The 22688-nt window shown below is 27.7% G+C and overlaps 1 protein-coding gene across 4 annotated transcripts in view; it reads right to left on the bottom strand.

Annotated features, from left to right (window-relative positions):
* LOC142329154 (proton-coupled amino acid transporter-like protein acs) overlaps positions 1–22688 on the bottom strand; it is a 103871-nt gene that overhangs the window by 14611 nt on the left and 66572 nt on the right. For all 4 annotated transcript variants that reach the window (XR_012757430.1, XM_075373501.1, XM_075373502.1 and 1 more), the window contains exons 2-4: positions 15858–16041; positions 4783–4933; positions 900–1024 (exon numbers count right to left, since the gene is read on the bottom strand). Coding sequence is in view for 3 of the 4 variants with exons in the window: in XM_075373501.1 (XP_075229616.1) it covers positions 900–1024; positions 4783–4933; positions 15858–16036 (455 nt within the window). In the remaining variant the exon portion in view is untranslated. The remainder of the gene's footprint in view (positions 1–899; positions 1025–4782; positions 4934–15857; positions 16042–22688) is intronic.

Here is a 22688-nt window from a genome sequence, read left to right as displayed (position 1 = left end):
ACTAGTGATACTGTCACTCTGTTCATCACAGGAATGGATTATAAATCATTATTACTCTCGAAGAATACAACTTTAATTTGTGTTTGTTTTGTCTTAACTAATTTACATAGATCCAACCATAAAAATTATTGGAAAAAAGTATTGCAAAGTAATATTATTGTGCTTTTTCTGTTGTAAAATAATGCATTTCATATTGTAAACTACTTACTTGGAGCTTTAAAATTATTTTATGAATAAATAAAAGCAAAAAGACCTATTTCATTTCAGCAGAAATTAATTAATGTTTTTTTTTTTTTTAGGTGACAGTGGACCACTTTAGTCAACTCTGGTTCATGTTTTCTTTTTTTTTCTTGATTGCTTCCTAATACTTCTTCATTCTGCCAGATTTTGCTTTTATGAGTTCTTCTAAACAAACCCATGTTGTTTTTTTCTTTATTTTTAAATCTGGAGTTTGCTTTTAGCATTTTTATATTGTCAGTTTTGTTTTGTAAATCTTCTATTGTGATTTCTAGTTCTTCCATATTTTGTTTAATTTTGGTTATACAGGTCGGTGTTTTGGACATTTTCCAGTATTTCTCGACCAGTTTCCTGACGAGCCTGTTTGGTTCTGTTCTTATTGTATCCAAAGAAGGAGATTCTTTTCTTTCTAAAGTAGTCTAGAGCTGGTTCTACATCCTTATGTACCTCTTGGTTTGATATTTGTCTCCTTCTCCCCCATCAGTAAGTCGTCTTTTATTTATGCATGTTCTTAGAATTCTTCTTTCTATTCTTTGCATGACTGCTGAATAGGAAATGTTGGATTTTAGTTTGAAGAGTCTTTTGCTTCCATATGAAAAAATTAATGTTTTATAAATAGTACTTAACATATATTCTTGTTATCGTAACTTTTTTATACTCACCTAACCCATTGTGCCCATGGGCGAAGACGTTCAGGACCATCTTCAAAACAAAAATGAACTGTATCTGCAAATGTTGGTAAACTGCTTAACTTTTTTTTTACATGGATTACTTTGCATGTGTTTACCTGCAAATCAAGTTACCAGTAGACTATTATTATTATTTTATAAATTTTAATTTGTTTTTATTGATACTGATTTTAACCGCTAATAAATGCCAGTAAAATGTATTTATTAGCGCATATATCTAAACTGCAATCTAGCATTATTTTTATCACCTTAAATTTGATCAATTAAATATGGCTACAGCTATTTGGATTTTATTCTTACTTTAAACCTAATGATTTCCAGGATGATAATCCCTAAGACAGGTGTGATAGAATATATGGCTGTAAGGGTTTCACTTTATTATATTCCAAAAGGTACATTATTATTGTTGTTGTTGTTGTTGTTATTTTAAATTTATAAACATTAATTCATCATTTATCATTAATTAATTTCAAAAGTTTATATTTTAGAGCTTTGCAGAAAATTTAAATCAAATACTTCCGAGTAGTTTTAATTTAGTAGATGTATATTTTTATTTACAAATTTTAATTTAAGTGTAATTGTTTTAAATAATTTGCTACACACCTTATTTTCTAAAATAATTTAATACATTTTAGAAAAAAACTTATACACTATTAAATATGATATACAAATAAAATATTTCTTCATTAACAAAACAATAAATTCGTATATAAATTATAAATTCATATATAAAAGTGAGCTATAATATCTCACTTTTTCTGATAAAGAAAAAGCTCTATTTTCTGTTGAAGAGAAAAAAAATTATTAATGATAAAGTAAATATTTTTCAGTTGGATAATAACTTACAAACTAAGTTGATACAACCAACTAAAAAAAATTACCTATAGCTATTTAAAATTACAAACTTTTTAAACAACAAACTGAACCAAATTTAATATTTTCAAAAGTTATATCATAATATTTTCATTTGTTTATGTCACTATTATTAATGACTGTTGCTGGGGTTCTTGCCCTGGCATCAGCTGATGTCATTACTGATGGTCTTTTTGAATTAGGCTGACACATATTTTGAATATGGGTGGAAAGAGTGTTGAATTTGAATTTTGTCCATGTTCATTTAGTCTATCATTGAGTATATTTATGCATTTCAAAATGTTCACAAAATATTTATAAAACCACCAGCAGTAACAGTCGCTAATCCCATTGACTGTCATCTTTGTCATATTAATTTGTATTTATTTTGGTTATTTACAAAGACTGTTAGCATCTATATTCATTGTACAAAAGTTTTAAGTTTTGTACTTTCTTAAAATTTCAATTTTCTGTTTTCTTCTAATGTATTGCGTGTTGCAAGTATAAACATATATCATTACATATAATGATTTCATTATATGAATTCATTACCATTGTCTTTGAATTCAGTGTGCCATTATATACTGATAAGCAAACTGTGAGCTGATACAGATAAATGTTCTCCCCTTAAAACATGCATATAACATTTTTACTGGTTTCTTATCAGATTGGGTAAAAAAAGTTGGAGAAATCTATAATTATGTTGCAATAAGAATAGATGATGACATTCTAAAAATATGTTGTAAATGGATACATTAAAATGCTAGTAAAATGAGTTATTCCACTGTCAGCACTGTTATATATATGAGTATAAGAGACTGAATATCTCTTAATCCTTTCCTGTCTCATGAATTTTCATCCTAAAATTTTGAATAATGTTTTTTAATATTTAAAATTACATTATTTTGAAATATTTAAGATGCAAAAGGAAAAAAATCATAAAAAAGTTATCATAATAAAAAAAAGTGATTTAATGTAAAAGTTTAGCTGTTGGGAAAAAATAAATTAGCTTAATGTAGAAATAAAATTAATAAACTTTGTTTAGAGGTTAACTTAATAATTTGCTTGATAAATTTGGACCAAAAAAGTAGAAATAATAAATAAGTGATGCTAAGAAAAATTAAGAAAAATGACTGCGTATTAGCTTTCTCACAGTATTAGGCTTGTTATTCTTTTGAATTTTTTTGCCTGGTTAAGTTTTTTATTTCTGTGTTTTACTAGAGAATCTATTTTTTCAAGTGAATACACATGATTATTAGAAAAAATTGGAAATTCATTAATTGAGTGAAGCAAATCCTGTTTTAAATTTTCCATTTGGCATTTCATTTGTTTGTGTGTTTATGATACAATTTCAGCCAACTGTGTTTTAAGATTTTTATAAAATTTTACAGGAATGTTCGTTGTTTTTAGACTAAGAATAATGATTTTAGATCTAAGAGTAATGATTTTTTTATAAAATGTTTCATTTCAATATGATGGCTGTTACCTCTTTTAGATGGAAGGGATTGAGAGATGTTGTGGAAATTGATAGAAATTGGGGAAATTTCCATCAATTCTATTTTGAATTTATTTATTTCACTTGATTATTCTATTTCATTGTATTTTATACGTTTTTTATTTCAGTACAAAATGAGGTAACTGTTCACATAATTATCAGTTATAAATTTCTGGAAGAAAATCAATTAAAACTGCATAATTCACTTTTTGTAGCAATCTTTATAAGTTTGAAATAGATTAAAAAATGCTGGCAAAGTATTACATTAGTTTTCAGGCTATTAATAATAAAATTAAAAGAGTTAGACCAAAAAAAAAAGTTTATTTTTTTAGAGGTGGAGAATAAATATTAAGAAAAACGTTTTTAAAAATAGTCATATAAGGTTAAGTTTAACATATATGCTTAATAAAGTTTTCTCTAAATCTTTGCACCCCCTTCAATAAAGGCTAAATTATGAAAAAAGAATTTTCAGAAAATCTTTTCTGCATTATAGATCTGAGGTCAATCATTTGTAAAAATTGTAGAGATTTCTTGCTAGCTCTATTTCTGAAGTATAAAGTTTCAAAAAATCTTTGAGGAATATGTAGATCAAACAGAGATAGAACAAAAGAACAAAAAACATATATTTCAATTTTAAGAGGTGGGAGTTGATTTAAAAAAAAAATTGTTTTATTTGTATATGTATTGTAGATAATGAGTTTGCTTTAATAAATTTTCTCTAAGATGCCTCTGAATAAAATCAAAATTGGCCTTTTCACGGTATCCCCCTCATCACTTTAATGTATTTTGAAAAGAAAAATTATTTTGATCAATGTCCCATATATAGAAATATTTGAACCAAATTTGCAAATATTCGGTTCATTCAATCCTGAAATATAAGGCCAAAAGCAGTGCGACACACATTCATAAATGTATTTTTTTAGTTTAGATAAACTAGTTGGGCCTTAAAATGTAAAAATTTGCAAAAAACCTGATATCCCATTTTTGTCATGATCACCTTATTTTCGCTTTTATTGTAGCTATCCTAGCTATATTTGCTGGGAAAGTAATTGTTAATAAGCAGAACATATTTGATGATTTATGTTTTTTACAGACAAAATTATGAGTTCCAAATCTTTAAATCATGATTAGTAGTTACAAAAATTAAAATATAGCAGTGGAATTGTGTGAATACTTTTCGAAAGGTAAATTAAATACAATAGATATTTTGAATAATTTTCAGATGGGTAGTAGCTGGACGCAGTGCCTGACTGAAAACAAAATGAGAAATAATTAATTTTGAAGTAAGCAACTAGTCTGTGGAAGCAGCTATTTATAATTGAATCATAACTGTTTCAGAAACAGAGCATTTTTCTGAAGTATTACTAATGTGAAGTAGGTAAGAATATTAATTAAAAGATTTTAAAAACTGTTTAAAAATAGTTAAAAATAAGGTTTCTATCAAGATAATAGAAAAACAATCTGCTGTTCAATTAAAATTTAAAAAAATACAATTTTTTATATAATTACCAATATGTGGTTTCCATATACACAAATAATGCCTAAGAAAATAGTTAAAATTGGTCCAAGTGCAAGTCCTGCATTTTTGAATGCATCTCCCATTGCAAACATTCCAGCCCCAGAGTTACCTTTTACTAAATTGACTAGTGTTTCTAAATATCTGTAAAATGTCAAATAATAAAGTAAATTAAATATTAAAGAGTTGAAAAATAATTTCAAATAAAATTTATAAATTTTAATATTAAATGAGTTGTAATATTTTCCCTGTTAACAAAATATTAAATACAGGTTAACTAAATTATAAAATTTTGTTTTATTATAATAATAAAACAATTACATGAATGTTATTTTGCTGATGTTTGAATTGAATTGAAGAAATAATTAATCATTCCTACTTCATTTATTTATCTATTTTTCTATTTCTCAACATCTTTAAGGTCTTTCCTAAAAGGAAACAACTTTTTATAGAGGAATTTATTTATATTAGTGTTCTAATTTTCTTTAACTGATTACACTCATTAAGTTTTAATGACAACAAACTACTGGAAAAATGAAGTATTGAATTTATAATATATATAATATGTCTAATCAGGGTTTGAACCAGAAACTTGATGAAAGTTTAAGATAGTAACATTCTGGCATGCAGGCTGAAGGAGTCTGGTTTATATTTTTCTGACAATGTATTCATTAAAAAATAAATTAAATACTATGTACATAACTGATTTATATTTGTCTGACAATTTATTCATTAAAAAATAAATTACATACTATCTGTCCAACTGAAATTTTTACTTCCTTGTATGAAGTAAAGAAAGTATTGTGATCGCTAAAAATTTCGGTTTTCAGATTTCAGTGGAAATATACATTTTGACCATCCCTGAATCCATTTTGACTAGTTTTGGCCTTACATACATATGTATTTATCTTGCATAACTCAAAAACTATTAACCGTAAAATGTTGAAATTTTGGATTTAGGACTGTTGTTAACATCTAGTTGTGGACCTCCCCTTTTGATTATAGTTGACTGAACCAAAAGTGTCCAAAAAAGCCCAAAATCCAAGTATTTTTGGATTTTGGACTACTTAACTGCAGTAATAAGCCCTCATTGAAAGCTTTTCAAAGTAAATTGTTAATTAATGAAGTATGTGGGTCTTACAAGGGTAAGGCACATCAGTTTGAATCAGACTTCATCTCCTCTTTTTTTTAAACTTTTTTTAAAATTTAAATATATTGATTTATTAATAATTATTAACCTCTGATTGTAAAAAAAAAATTATGATAAATAAATTCAATAATAACAATAAACAAAATATCAGAAGTTATTAATGAAATAAAATTTTATCCACTTTTGATTTAAAAAAAAAAAATGTGTGTAAGTAATTTAATAGCCATATAAGGAAGTCATGTGTTGTCCAATCAGATTTTTAATCTATAATCTATTTAATTCAAACAATTTTTTGGTACAATTTCTATTTCAAACAAAAGAAAAGATTCTTAATGAAACAATAAGCTATTTTAAAACATGTTTTTTTAGTACAATATTACTACTAATTATTAAGAGTTTATCGAACAACTGATAACCTGATAAAAAACATTGTTTTAACTATTTTGTAAAATTTTTGTTGCACTGAATAATTTTTTCTAAATTTTTAACTTTCTAAAAAAAGACATTTATAAATAATAGAATAATTTATAAAAATAAAAAATAAAATAAATAAAAACCAACTTCAAAAAATAATAGTACCAAAAAGTTACAAAAAATTATATTTTTATTTATTCACTAAAGAAAGAAGTATTTACAACAGTTAACTATTTTTGAAGTTGGTGCCAGCCAATACAGATTATACATAAAGTTAGTACCTCAACCAACTGGTAGGCGGCTAAATGGGATTCCCACATGTAAAATGAGATCTCAAGACTATACAAGAGAGAGCCTTTCACAATCATACCTCATCTTCAATTTGTTAAGGCACATATACTTTGTGATAATATTTGTACCTAAGCATTTATAAAGTACTCTTATATCATATTTTTGTATTTGCATTTTATTGTTGTATTATATTTTTGTAGATCTCATTTTATTGTTGTATTATATTTTTGTAGATCTCATTTTATTGTTGTTAAACTTCTATTACCAATTTTGCATTGTTTGAAGTAGGATTTGTATTATAGATGATAGTTTTTTTTTGTGTTTAATTTTGGTTGGCTGGCACAGACTTCAAAAATAGTTATTTGTCATAAATACTTTTACTCTAGTTAATAAATAAAAATATAATCTTTTCTAACTTTCTATTACTATTATCTTTTGAAGTCAGTTTTTATTTTTTACTAGCAGATCCAGCAATGCTTCGCTGTTGCTAGATTTGAGTGTATATATATATATATATATATATATAAATTAAATGAACATTATGGAACTTCACAAGATTTAATCTTTCTTCTCTTTTCCTTTTCCCACTTTCCCTTTTCCAAATTTTGTTTTACCATACCCCCTTTCCTTTCCCCCATTTCCCATTCCCCCTTCTCTTTCCTTCCCCCATTTATTTCTCCCTTATTTCCCATTCCCATTTTCTTTTTTCTCCTTTCCATTTCTTTTTCATGTTTTTCCTTTTCCCCTTTACCCCTTTTACCTTTTTCAATTTTTCCCTTTCTCCCTTTTTCTCTGCATTAAATCGCATTTTTGACCATATTAAATCGGTCAAGTAGTCTTTTAGTTTATAGTGCACACACATATCAGAAACACTGAAATGGAATCGTAAAGTATTTAGTATAGTGTGTGTTGCTTTTACGTGCAACAGATAGCGCTGTTTTTAAAAAAAAGCATGTTCTTACCTGTCATAGATGTGACATCTTAGATATATAAATGTAGGCATATAAAAACACGCACGTATTCGAATGCAACGTTGTGTAAATTTCAAAGCAATCGGTGAAGAACTTTCAGAGATTTAAGATTTTGAACAAATGAACATTTACATTTTTATTTATTTTTATAAATTATTCTATTTCACAATTTTTAGTGGTGTATATATATATATATATATATACACACACACACACACACACACACACACACACAATCATATATTGTTATTTCGTTATGTATACCAGGTTATATTTATAACCTGGTTATGCATAAAGAAAATAAAAATAAATATATAATTAAAATATGAATATATTAAATGCACTTATCAAATGAGGCAACAAAATTTAAAGGAAAATTACCAAGAAAAGAATGATCGGTTAAGGAAAAATAGAGAAAGAAATGCCAAGAATATTTCCGCAGAGACTTCTCAACAACGAGATTGTATACTCTCACAAATGAGAATATACAGCAGTCGATTCTCACGGAATGAAAGTCTAGAGAATCTTGCTCATTGTGTCAGTTTAATACATAAACTTTTGTCAAACGAAACGCAAGAGCAACATTCTCACTGCCTTGGCTTGGTATTCAAGGAAGGAGAGTTACTGGAAACTGTACTCATAAAGTTTGATGACAAGACTATTGGTCTTGGAATGAAAGATGTTGATGGTTGAGCTGTTTCAGCAGTTCATACAACATTCCAAATGGCAAAGGGATATGGAGATGTCTAGCCGGAATGCTACCTCTAATATTAAGCTGGGTTGTAACTTTTTACAAACTGGAGGGTACAACTCTTGACAGGACAGTGATAGACCTCAGCAAGAAAAAATTTTGCCAAGGGGCAGATTTATGTTGTTGATTTAAAACTTTAGAAGGCATCGCCTTGTCTGATTTTGACCCAAATAAGTTACTAAATAAACCCCATGATTACAAAGTTCTGACAGAAATTATGAAGTTGTGTAATCTATCCAATTTATAGGTTTCATTATTGCGAGTAGACGACAAGGTTTGAGAGTACCCAGTTAAAAAAAGTGTGTATAGTAACTATAGAATATTATTATTTATTTGCAAAATTATAATATTTATCTCGCTTCATACAGGGTGATGTCGGTTGGAAGTTTGTTGAATGAAACTTATTTAATATTGCAAAATTAGAATTTATTATTCCATAATATAATTTTGTAATTAGGGATCATTTTTTCACTATTTTATATAAATACTAAATCTAGGTCTAATATTTATATGGAGTTAAGATAATTTAATTTCCTAGTCAATTTTCGTAGTCAATTTCCTAGGAAACAGAGCAACATGGTACTGGTGTGAGCCATCAGCGTCTAACTAAGGGTGTCAAGCTGTTCGATTTTATTGTATTTTACCTATGATTATCATTGGATTTGGTTAAAATTTGTATGGGACCATTCCGATTATATTCTTGATTAAAAAAAATTGTCAAAATGATTTACTAATGTCAGAGAATTTCGTAACATAATTAAAAATAAAACAAATTTATAACCTCCTCTATTTTTGAAGTCTGTTAATAAATAAATAAAAAAAAATGTATATATTTTTTCTTATAAATTAACTAATTAATTTTTATTTTTAATAAAATTAATGTTCATTAATAAATATATTTTTTTTAACCTCTGGGACCATCATTTGGTATTACTTCAGAGGATAAGATGAATGACAATTTTTGTAGCGTGTGAAAATGCCATGCCTGACCAGGATTCGAACAGGGGACCTTTTTTTTAACCTCTGGGACCACCGTTTGGTATTCTTCAGATGATGAGATGAATGACAGTAGCGTGTGAAAAATGCCATGCCTGACCGGGAGCAAACCCAGGACCTTACCTTTATGTAATTTTACTCCTTACTACTGTTTAAATCATTTGGTTCTAGTAATGCAAAATATTAAGATTGTTTTTGATTTTTAGTTTTTGTTCAACGAAGAACAAAAACAAATAAGTTCTTTTTAGAGTAGTTTATAAAATTTTACTTGTTGTTTTGATAGTTTTTTGTTATATTAATAACATTATTTTATGTATTAACATAATAATTATTACTGTTAACTTTTTTGTGTAGCTCCTTTAATGTTCATGTTTTGCCATTAAGTAAACTCTGTCTATGAGTAGTCAATAGTCTTGAAAATGGAAGAAGAGAATTTTCCAACGGTTGAGAGGGTAGAAGAATTTAGGGGAAATAAACCCCAAAAGACATTCAAATAAGCTGGGTGGCCTACAGATGGTAGCTTTTCTATCTAACTACCTTTGTGTTGATAGTCCATACTTAGAGAAATTTAATAGCCATCCAGGAAAATAGGAGAAAAACCAAACCAGAAATGAGGAAAAACAGTTGGAAATGTAAAAAAAAGTTTTTTTTTGACTTAAAATATTATTACCTCTTTTGATATAAAAAAAGTAGAATTGGTGGAGAAAATGAAGTACATAATGAGAGTGAATTACAAGGTGTGAAAGACCATCTTTGGAATGGAGAGAGATATGTAGATAATTGCTGATGGAGAGGGAAGAGGCATCAGGAGGTTAAGAAGTTGGCTAAAGAACATGTTAACTATAGAAAATGGATAGAAAACACAATGTGTAGCAGCACATTAGGAGTAAATAAAGAAGTATAATGTGAGTGGTATTTATAAAATACAATGTGAATACAAACGTACTTTTATTCAACGTATTTGTACGATAAAATTTGAATGTAAATCCATAGGTAAAAGTCATTTTAAACAAATCTTTTAGAACATGGGAACATATAAAAACAGGAAAATAAAAATTTCTAACCAAAAATGTGTAGCCAGACTCCTCATATAAAACAATCACAACATAAATAATATAGAAGGAAATTTGAAAAAAGATAGAAGTAAATAATAAAATCAGTGAGTGGAATAATTAGAAAAATAACATATATTCATAAATTTAGAAATAAATATTTTAATATAAAAATAAATTTTGATAGTCTTTAAGGGGTATATTTTATTTAAGTTATCAGAAGGGAGATAATGACCTCATCATGCTGGTTAACAGTTTTTATAATAAATCTTAGCAATTTAACTCGGTTACATGTAAATTATGACAGAGCAGTATAACTTTTAAATTTTAAACATTGTTGTATTTTAATTCAGGTAATTAAAAAATGCAAGAACTGCATGTAAAAGGTACCACTGAAAATATACTTTTCAATATAAACAAGAATATATTTGTTATATTAAGAATATTTTCATTATATTAATATAAATTTTTATTGCTTGGTAAATTCATAGATTTGTATCATTACATAGATTTTTTATTAAACTTGTCAAATGAATTGTAACAAATAATTACTAACATTTTGGTGTTTTCATCTCTGAAAACACCAAAATTTCAAGCTTAATATAAACTTAACAAATTATAAATTTTTTGAATTCATAAATTAAAAGCATTATAAATTATAGGTTTATATTGTCATGCTATTTTCAGTGTTCATAAGTGAGTTTGTTAATAACAATAATAATTATACGAGCATACCAGGTGGCTGAAAAGTAACTTACACCCCATCTAATTTTTTTTTTTTATAATTGAGATAATTGGATGGGGTTTGCAGTATTTTTTCTTGCACTGATGGGATACTTCAATGAATGTATATTTCAGTCTTTTTCATTTTGGGTAGTGGGAGTTGGGGCGGGTAACTTAATAATTTCAAATAGGACCAATGGTCATTTGGTATTTAATTTTAAAGAGCTTGATGAGACGTGGAAAGTAATACAATTAAAATTAAATTCTGATTCCCAAATCCAAAATGGCGGCCAAAAATGTGTTGTTTTAGATATGTAGAACTACAGTGTTGTTCCTACAGTTGTTTCCCTTTAATTTTTTTTGTTACTTAAGGTATCCTCTCTTTGGAAATTTTCTCCGATATGAGAGCTAGCTCAGTAAGCCCCAGTTTATAGTAATTGGCCCTCAGAGGGTTTGAGGGTGACTCAAACATTTTAAATGGGACATATGGTCATGTGATATGTTACTTTAAAGGTCTTTGCAAGAAAAGCAAGATGATATCAAAAAGATTAAATTCTAACTATTTAAATAAAAAATGTGACCACAAATTTCATTAAATTAATTAAAAATTGAAAAAATTAACTACTGTATTTCAATTTTTCAAATACTTCTTTTAATTAAACTTACAGCACTGAATTTAAAAATAATTAATTTATTCATTTTTTAACATTAATATTATTTCCAGAAACTTTTAAAGAAGTAATTTTTATTTCATAAGTTGGCATTGTCAGGAGCTGGTCAACAGTTAAACAAAGATAAGTTAAATTTTTTGTTGGCCTCCTTGGCACGAGTGGTAGCATCTTGGCCTTTCATCCAGAGGTCCAGGGTTTGAATCCCGGTCAGGCATGACATTTTCACACGCTACAAAAATTTCATTCATTTCATCCTCCGAAGCAATGGTAGTCCTGGAGGTTAGAAAAAAAGTTAAATTTTTCAAAATTTATATTCATTGTTGATTCGTGATTAAGTAGCTAACAGATGTTAAAGTGTAACTGCATTAGTGTTATTTGGATGAAGTTCTGTGTTTTTTTTATTAGTAAGCTTAAAAAGGTTTAAATCACAAAGGGAAAAAATAAACAAGGTAAATCAAAATTAAAAAAAAAAACTTAATTTAGATTAATAAAGTTTAACGTAAATTAGAAACCAGGTTTTGTTTTTTAACTTAGTAAAAAACCATAATTTACGAAAAATAAACTCTGGTAAAAAACAATGTTTTTTTTCAATTCAAGAAAGAGTAGAGTAGAAATAGTATTTTTATTTAGAGAAATGAAAACATACAAAGGAACATTTAATGTAATGCATAAAGGTACATACCCAATCCATTTAATGCATGGCATCGTAATCATACAATTTCCAGAATTGCAGTCACAAATTTTGATAGAAAAATTTCAATGCACTGGTTGCATCTTAGTTGATAAAAACACAAATCAACTGATTTCAAAGTTGAAAGTTCTAAGGTTTTAATCCTAATAAAGGCAGTTACTTTTGTACGGATTTGATTACTAGATTGTGGATACCATTGTTTGTACAATTAACCACATATTTCAGGATTGGTTGACCTCAGACTGTACAAGACTCCAATTCATTTACATTCATACATATCATCTTAATTCATTGTCTGAAGTAATACCTTATGATGGTTCCGGAGACTAAACAGAAAAAATGTATTGGCCCCAAGAAAACCCTCTCCGTTATCATGAAATCATACCTAGCATTCAGAGCGGTTAAATGTATGGGCTGGTATAATAGATTACACACTTCTTGCACCACTTGTCATTAATGGTTAATTAGATGGTGATATATACTATGCTTTACTGAACAAGCAGATAATTCCAGCTCTCAAGAATTTGATTGAGGTAGCTCAGAGACCAAACAGATAATCTTTATTCTTGAGAGAAGATATGTTTTCCAGTTATATGATGATCCTCTGCACTACAGTCACAACATGAAAATTGTTTTGAATTAGCAGTTTCCAATTTGATGGTTTGGTCAACGTGGGACTATTAAATGGCCAGCCAGGTCATGAGCTAAGAATTAACGGAACGCATTGAAATAGAATGTAGGAAGATTTCACCAGAAACTTTTCACAAAGTGAGAGAAGCTATGAGCAGTGCCTGTATTACTAGTTGTAGGAACAGGAAGGGCAGTTTGAACATTTAATATGAGATGAGAAGCAGTAACATTTTTTATCTGAAATAATTTTATTAAGCGGTTTTTTAATTCATGGGGCTATAGAACTTTTTGTTTAAATAAAAAATAGAAATAAGTAATTAAATCACAAACTTTTATTTACTTAAATTAAATAAAATTCTTCAAGACTGAGTTAATTAAAAGAAGTATCTGAAAAATTACAATAATTATTTTTTTAAATTTTTAATTAACATAATGATACAAATATTTGTGATTGCCATTTTGGTTTAAATAGTCAGAATTTAATTTTTTTGACATTGTTTTGCTTGTCTCACAAAGAAGTTTAAAACAATGTATCACATGACCGTATGTCCCATTTAAAATTCTTGTGCTGCCTCTGCCCCCCGCTGAGGCCAAATACTCTAAATTGGGGTTTACTGAGTTAGTGTCTTTTACAGGAAAAGATTTCCAAAAAGAGAATTGTGATACCTCAAATAACAAAAAAATTAAAGGGGAGCTATCTGAAAAACATATTGTTGGCTGCCATTTTGGAATGGGCGATCAGTATTTAGTTTTAATTGTATAACTTTTCTCATCTCATTGAGCTTTTTAAAATGATATATAAAGTGACCAATTTCTGAGTTGTCCCCCATCTCCTGTCGCCCAAAATTAAAAAAAAAACTGAAATATACATTCATTGAAGTAGATCATGAATAATTATGAATACTGTTAAACTTACTAAACATTGAATACAAGAACTGAGTAAAAATTAAAAAACATGAAATAAAAATATCAAAATGTATGTTAATCTATTACAGACAGTTAGGTGGGTTGTAACTAAAATTAGTGGGGGGGATGTTGCTCTAGAAATTTTTTTCTGGGCCTTTTCAAGGCTATGGTTAAAATATTCTGTAAAATAAAAGAACAAAAAAAAATGAATCACATAGAGTACCTGGAAGCAAGATAATAATCTAATTTTATACTTTATCACTTTCAAGACTGTGGTACATGGTTTTTAAGCTCATGCTTAAAAACTGTATTTGGTTTAACCGAATAAATAATAAAATGTCAGTACAGATAATATTTTTTAATATTATTAGATAATAATGTAATAAAATGTTCGCTTAAAAACACTACAGTCCAATGGTGCTTAATTTAAATTTCTATGTACACAGAAACAAATACGTAATTAGTTTTTACTAATTATGTTCTCTTTTGCCCTCCCAGTGTGTTTATGGACAGATTTGGCAATCAAAGAACCCTTCCTTTCTGCCATCTTCTGATCACTAAACAACGAAACCACTAAGTGGTTTAGTTGGTTTATGAAAAAACAACTAAACTATTTTCATATTCCTTTCACCGACTAAACTAAAAAAGGGAATGAATAAGGAATGTTTCATACACACACGAAGTGAAAAAAGAACTATCTTCCACCAGCATGCCAGGGTTGTCATTGTGGGAGCAATAGTGCTCTCTCTCCCTCGCAGCCTCAAATGCAGCTTCCTATGTGCACTTGTGCACAACAGTCAAACACCATACCGCTGGAACTGTGAAGAGAACAGAGCTATACAAATATTTTGTATCTTTTTCATAAACTGGGGGATGGCTACTGACATTAAGCTTAAGGATTATGTATTGTACAACTATAAAGAAAGAATTAAAGAAAAAAGGATTCATTATATTAAATGTTATCGATAATATGAAGTAGAAATAGGGGGTGCTGCAGTTCCACAGTGCCTATATACGAGCTGCTACTGCAGACATATTTAGGAGTAAAAATTTAAAGAAGTTTCAAACTACTTTGATATATGGAAGGAAACAGCTTCATAGTTGAATAGGTTGAGGTTCAAAACAAAGTTTGTCAAGCATATTCCATGATTTTATACAATCAGCATTTAATACTCTCATTATTAGTACAATACTAAGAAGGCAATGCTTTGTAACTAAGAGAACTGAGAACTGAAACGCCAGAATGCCATTTGAGTGTATTTTATCAGAAATTAACCATTGTACAGATTTATATGTGTATAACCTGCTAATCTTCATGATAGAGTGGTAGTATCTCTGCCTTTATCCAGAAGTTTCTGAGATTGAATTCAAGTCAGGATTGGCATTTTTCATATGCTGAAAAATTCATCTTTTACAAGTGACTATAATTTGGTTGTTAGTCTGTACTTGCTAAAGTAAGTTAAATACTTATAACTTTGCATTACATAAATATAAATCAATACAAAGCCAATAAGCAAAAAAATTTCACTTGAAAGTATTTTTTTATATACTATATATTTTATAAATTATTCATAAATATATTTTATAAAATATTTTTATCTTTAAAATTAAATACTCAACAAATCTTTAAGTGAATTTCTGAAAAAAGTTATTTGAAATTTATTTAAATTTTTTTATTCACTGGAATTATACTTTGAGGTAAAGTAATGGATCTCCGATAAAAAAAATATGTATTTATTGTTATGAAAAAGATTTTATCATATTTCAGTGTAGATGAAACTGTAAACTAAAATGAAAAAAGAAGAAAGTAATAATAACTCACGATGTTGGGTGTTTGACTAGAGATGCATGTGGATCGATTTGAAGTTGTTTCTTTTCAATTTTTTCCTTTTCAGTTAATAAAGGTACTTCACTAGGGCTGTGTGGGTATTTTTTATTAGATTCTTCTGCTTGATTCATTTTTATTACTGTTCCCTTTTCCAATTCATTGATTTTTGCCATTTTTCCTGAAACACAAAAACATTTTTATTAAAATATTTATTGGATAAAAAAGATTATGTGATGTGTGGAATTATGATAACATGACATTTTATTGAACATAAGAGACTAGTATGTTGTTTGCTCTCCTTACAATTCTTTGCCCAGTTACCTTGCTTTTCTTCATCTTTGTCTCTATTTATTTATTTTAGGATAATCACAAAAAATATACATATTTATACAATAGATTTATTAGTTATTTGTTCAATACTCATTCATTTGATGTAACCCCATTCATCTGTATATCTTCCAATATAAATATCCTACAGTTTTATGAATTAAAAAAATTCCGATTCACAATAGATTTTGATGCGATCCTACTTCATAATGCTGTTTTTAATCTTACATAATTTTTTTTGGAGAAGGCAGATTTGTATTCTATTAAAGTACTATAAACCATTAATGTGCTGTGCTCTGTAAACTACTAAAGTCCAAAAGATAGCCACTGCCTGACTACGTAGTTGATCAGATATCACCCAAATGTTATCTCCTAATCTTTTCCCAGTTTATGGTTTTAAAAATAATTCATTCTAAACTTTCTATACTGTGTTCAGTGCAAGAGTTATCCATGTGTTTTCTTGTTTTATTAAAACAACACTGCAAGATTTGTCATTGCGCTTATTCATAAGTGTATAGGATAATTCAGTACAATCATAATGCCTTCCTAAAAATTATAAGCAACTTATTGCTTTAACAAAGCATGCAATGACACATTGTGTTTTAAAATGTTCTTTAATCTATTCAAAAAAATAGGATAATAAAAGATAACATTTGTGGCAGCTTCTGTTGTAACAGAACAGTTTATTTACAAATTGTTAATTATTATATTGAATATTGTATATTAATGAAATATTTAAAATGTATTTAAAAATAAATTATGTTTAAAAATGAAAGTTATAAATGAAAATTATACTGAAGCATCAAATTACATTTTTATTATCAAACTTTTAAAAAAATATTTGTTAAAATTATAAAAGAAAGGATAATCAATTTACTAGATAAAAGTAAAATTTTTTAATAAAAAAATTTAGTTTTTGTTCAATTAGTTTAAACTCACTTTAGTTTTAGGAGGAGGAAAATATGTTAATAATGCTAGTGCTATTACAAAATATATATGCAAAAGATTGAATTAAATCAACTCTTGTTCTGGTCTTTTATACTATAAATCATGATGCCCTCTAAACTAAAAGTTGGGTTAAAGGATTTTTATGTGATCGCTTTAGTAATTGCTTATCGGCTGGAATTCAAAGAATCAAATATAAAGACTGAAAATGTTATGAGGTGAAAAATGAAATTTGGTGATTTAATAGTTGTATCTGAGCAGAAATTGTATCATTTGCCACAGATTATGCTGTACTGCTCTCAATGTAAGTATCTGGTATGAAACAAGAGTGGTGACAGAATTAATATGATAATCTGATACAGTTGGGAATTTAGTTGAGAAAGATCAAAGAAAGTCAAGAAATATTTGAAAAAATCATTGATTTAATCTCAAGATCAGAATTAGTGGATGAAATAATTATGAATGATATAGATATAGAATTACATTCCTGGAATTGGCTGGTACAAACATTTTTATACAATAGGAAAGAAAAAGCTAATTAATATACTAAAAGTTAATTTTTCAAACCTGGTGATAATGAAAATTGCAGCTTTGTTTTATGTTAAAATGATATCTGGTATTATATAATAGTAATTGTTTCTTTTAAAATAAACCCTTTCTTCCTATAACTGTTAGTTTTTGTAGCTGTTAGTTAAAATTGCAGCTTTGTTTTATGCTAGAATGATATCTGGTATTATATAATAATAATTGTTTCTTTTAAAATAAACCCTTTCTTCCTATAACTGTTAGTTTTTGTTTGTTTAATAAATAACTACTAACAGTAAAATTATGAATGTTAAATAATAGTAGGAGTATACAGCTATGTGTAAGTTAAAGGAAATAAAAAAAAAATTTTTGAATTCTTTTATTCATTATAACAATGGACTTAAGCAACCAATATCATTACCATTAACAGAAATATTTGAAATTTAACTTAATAATATTAAGTGTTTTTTATAACTGTTGCATTTAATTGTTTATTGTGCATATTAATTTAAAAATTATTATTATGATTATGATAATAATAGTAATATCACTATTATTAATAAAAATAATATATCACTATTATTATGATATTAATCATAATTGTAGTGAATTTTAATTATAATTTGATTTTTATTATTTTCACAACTGTTTTATATATTGTCATATAATGTGAATTATGAAGAAATACAACTGTTGCATAAAGTTGGGAATTACTAAAATAAATTCTAAATAATATGATAATATTCCCATACATTTTAATTAATGCATAGAAGTCTGTTTTCAGGGGATATCTAAAATGATTCACGTAGAAGTAAGCATTATGAAATGATTGTATATTAGTAGAAATTATTAAGGCTGCATGTCAAGTAAAATCAAGTAGCATTATAATTCTAAAGTTGTGCATGATTTAGGAATCAACTGATACAGAATGGAGAAAATGCATAACAGTTTTCAATTGTTAAATGGAAAATTGTTAGGCACATCATTTTTCTAAGCTAAAGAAATTATTTTAAATATATGTTGTATATTTAAATTAAAGCAAATATGCAGAAGAAAATAGAACAGTTTGCTTGTAGACTGAATAGATCTTTAAATGATATGATGTTTACAGTACAGTAAATTTGAGAGTGTGTGGGGGTTTGGAGATAAAATAATCATGTTTTATAGGTATTGAAAACATGCAACACCTTAAAAATATTTTTAAAAACAGTAGAAAACCAGTGAACTATAGTTAAAATCTGGTAAATAAAATTAGAAAGACATGTGAAAAATATTGGAGTTGTGAAATGATTGAGACAAGGCAAAATGATTTACATGTTAATAAGCAGTAATTTTTGAGTTAGAGAAGAACTAAAACTATTGATTATTTTCTGATGTTGTGATCTGAGTAAAAATACAAAAGGAGATATAAAAAGATTTAAATATTGCAATGATGGAAACACAGAATATGAATTAAAAATAAGTACCAAAAATATAATAACATTGAGAATCGCAAAAGAAAAAAGGAAGTACTAGACACCAAAAATAATGTGTAAGAGAACGCCAAAAAGTAAAGGAAATTTTTATTCTCCCATTCACAAGTCTTGCAACACTGCTGTTTGGCTGTAAATCATAACCTCATATCATCAATTCATTAGAAGTACTGTTTAATTGTTAAATCTTTGTGGTTATGTTTAAAAGTCAATTTAAAATAAGCAATATTCTGTCTGACTGGAATAAGGAAGAATTGTGAGTAGTGGTATGCTTTGTTTGAGATTATTTGAAAAATGTGGCAATAATATGGAGAGAGTTGTTCGAGTGGAAGTAAGATTACAAATGAGTTGTTTTAAAAAAAAGGTGAAATTCTTTCTGTGATGAGTAACAAAAAGGTAGGCCTTCCTCTTAAAAGAATAATGACATTATCAAAGAAGTTAAGCAAATGATTAACAATTATTTTCTTTCTCTTCACCGTTCTTTAGGGAATAGGTGAAATGTGTTCTGATCTCAAAATAATGCTTCGATGTGTCCTAACACAATACTTTCTTGGTCATCCTACCTCTTTGATCTATAGGTTTTTATCTCTTTTTTCTTCTTGGGTAATGTTTAATTTGGGATCCTCTCCAGGTGCATTAACCCATCTTTGTTAGTACTGCTGCAAGCTTGTCCCAAGTACAGGCCCATCAGTCAAGATGGTATGGACATGTGGAGTAGGAGGCAACCTTGTAAAAAAACCTGGGTCCATCTGGCTCCGGATGGTAACACCCAGTCAGGGTTCCTGCATAGGGTTACAGGTGAAACTGGTTAACAGTTTCAAAGGTAGAAGAGGAAGGAAGCATTTCCCAGAGGGGGAGAGGGTGGTAGGGTCTAGCAGATAGGTCCCCAAATGAAAACCCAGGGCATGTATAAAGGCTCAAAAGTGCAGTCCCATCACTTACCTATCCTACAAGACATTAGTAATGCTTTTAGGAGAAATTGAATATATAGTTGGGAGTGAATTGAATATAATCCAAGGCTGGGGATTTTCAATCGTTCTTAAAACTTTTGAAAAGTTGGGTTCCACATCAACTGACAGACATCCACAAAGAAAATCATGAGAATTTTACCAGAAGCTTTTAAATGTTATGAAGATGAAGGAAACTCATTTCTGAAACGTATAATAATTTTTATGAGATATGGGTCCATTATTTTGAGTGCAAGATAAGTGATAAAATTTAGTCTGGAAATATCAGTCATCTCCTATGACAAAAAAAATACATTACTCGCACATCTGCAGGGAAGTTGATGATGATATTCTGTTATATGGAAGGTCCAGTTTTTGTTCATCTCACAGCTAAAGGTGAAATGGTGAAGAGTGAAAGCTGCTGTTAGCTAATGCAATCGCTAAAAGAAAAATCAAGTACAAAAGATGTATTTTGCTTCAGGATAATGCTCAACCTCATACAGCCAAGAAAACAATTCTTTGTCTTCAAAATCTTTGTTTTAGTTGCTGGACTCCCACTATACAGTCCTGACTCGGTTCCAAAAGATTTTCATCTTTATGGCCCATTGAATGAAGAACTGCATAGATATTACTTCTGTTCTGATAAGGAGATCACAGAGGTGGTGCAAAATTGATTATTATGCACCTGAACAAAATGTTTCTTTCAAGAAGGGATTTAAAAGCATATTAACAGATAGAGTTAGTGCATTATGCAAAGAAGTATGCTGAGGAAATAAATTTAATTTATATAAGTGTAAATAAAAATACTGGTTTTTAAATTTCATCTTAGTTTTTAATTTTTCTTCATTCGTAGATAGTTGTGTGTAATAACTTGAAATTGAGAGGAAATTGAAAATAAAATAAATAAATCCATTTAACTTCACAATTCTATGAGACAGAAAAAGACTGATATGTAATAAAGAAAATAATTTGAAACTTGACTGGAATAAAATTTATATTAAAACCATTGTGACATAAAATGAAAAGACCAAAAAAAAACAGAAGCTATGTCTACAAGTTCTGCTGATAGTAGCAGAAAAGTTTGACAGAATAAGAACTAATTTTGTTGTGAGGAGTTTGGGATAAAGCAGAAAATTAAAAGAGAAGTAATCAAGTTTGCTGGAAATGAAGAATGGAAGCAAAAAGGGTTTTGGGTGAGAACTACAGAAAACAAAACCATTAAGGTACTTGGAAAAAGATTTGATAAGATATCAAGAGAAGAAAAGGGGAATGTTGATATAAGAAGAAAATGGAAAGACAAACTTGAGGGTATTTATTAAACATCAATCAATTTAACAAACATTGTGAAAGAAGTTGAAGAATAAGAAAAAGAATATTAATTTAAGCATTTAAATTAATATTATTTTTTATAGTGATGAATTAATTGATGTTTGGAAATACTATTGTTTAAATGAAACATTACTAGGCAACAAATTATTCTGTAAAAAAATTTGTGTTTTATAAATAAATTTGTTGATGTATATCAAAATTTATTTACTATTTTGAATTAATGTAAAAATATGTTATGCATACGAAATTTATAAAATCCATACAAAATCATTTCTAAGTACGTAGTTCTTTATTTTTTATTACTGTGTTGTTTTTTTTTAAAGTTTTAAAGATGTCCATTTTTTGTGGTAGGAATTTTATGAATGTATTTTGTAAAATGTTTATTTATAGAAATTTAAATCATGCCAGAATTGGATTTGAAAATAATGCACCAAAAGCAATAGTTATGTTTGCATTTAAGAAATGTTTATCTGAAACTTATTATGATTTTGATGTAAATTTATACACATATACTAATCATTATAAATTAACAACTACAGGAAAGCAACTAAATGAAATGCTGCATGGAAGACTTAATGAATTTCTACGAAATAAATCCATACCATCAGAATTTGGTCAAGTAAAAATTTTTTATGGAATAACTGATGTTTTTCCTGCAATTGCAGTTGCAGGTTTAGGTAATGATTCTTGTAAAAGTGTTGAATTGATCGATGAGCAAACTGAAGAAGCTGCTGTTTCATTAGGGTGGCAAGCTCTTAAAAATTTGTCTTTTGAAATGAAAACCAGAAAAAATAAAGTCGCAGAATCAAAAAACTTATTTATAACAAAATTTTATCCATCAAATAATATTGCGATTAAATTAAATCAATTTTGGAATAAATCCAGGCAGTTTATTGAAAATATAATAATACCATTTATAAAAATTAAATATTACAATTCTGATCTGTATAATCATTACAATGGATTTTCAAAACCCATAAGAATGTCTCGAGAGTTACAAAGATACAGAATGAACAAACTGTAATTAAAATCTGTATTGTATAAATAAACATGTGTACAGGTAATAATAAAAGTACAACAATTATTTAATTTTCATTTGAATAAAGTATGTATTGCGAGCAGAAGATATTAAATTATTGTATATGGATGTTTTTTGTGTAATTCAAAAGTAGCTGTTTTTGTAAACATTCCTCATGTATGTAGAATTTATGGTTGTGTTTAATTATTTTCTTTATGTAATAAAAATTACTATTTTATTCTGATTTTCGTATTTCATCCTA

Source organism: Lycorma delicatula, chromosome 8 (genome assembly GCF_047948215.1).
Source record: "Lycorma delicatula isolate Av1 chromosome 8, ASM4794821v1, whole genome shotgun sequence".
NCBI classification, from domain to species: Eukaryota; Metazoa; Arthropoda; class Insecta; order Hemiptera; family Fulgoridae; genus Lycorma; species Lycorma delicatula.
This window is presented reverse-complemented; position numbering and strand designations above follow the sequence as displayed.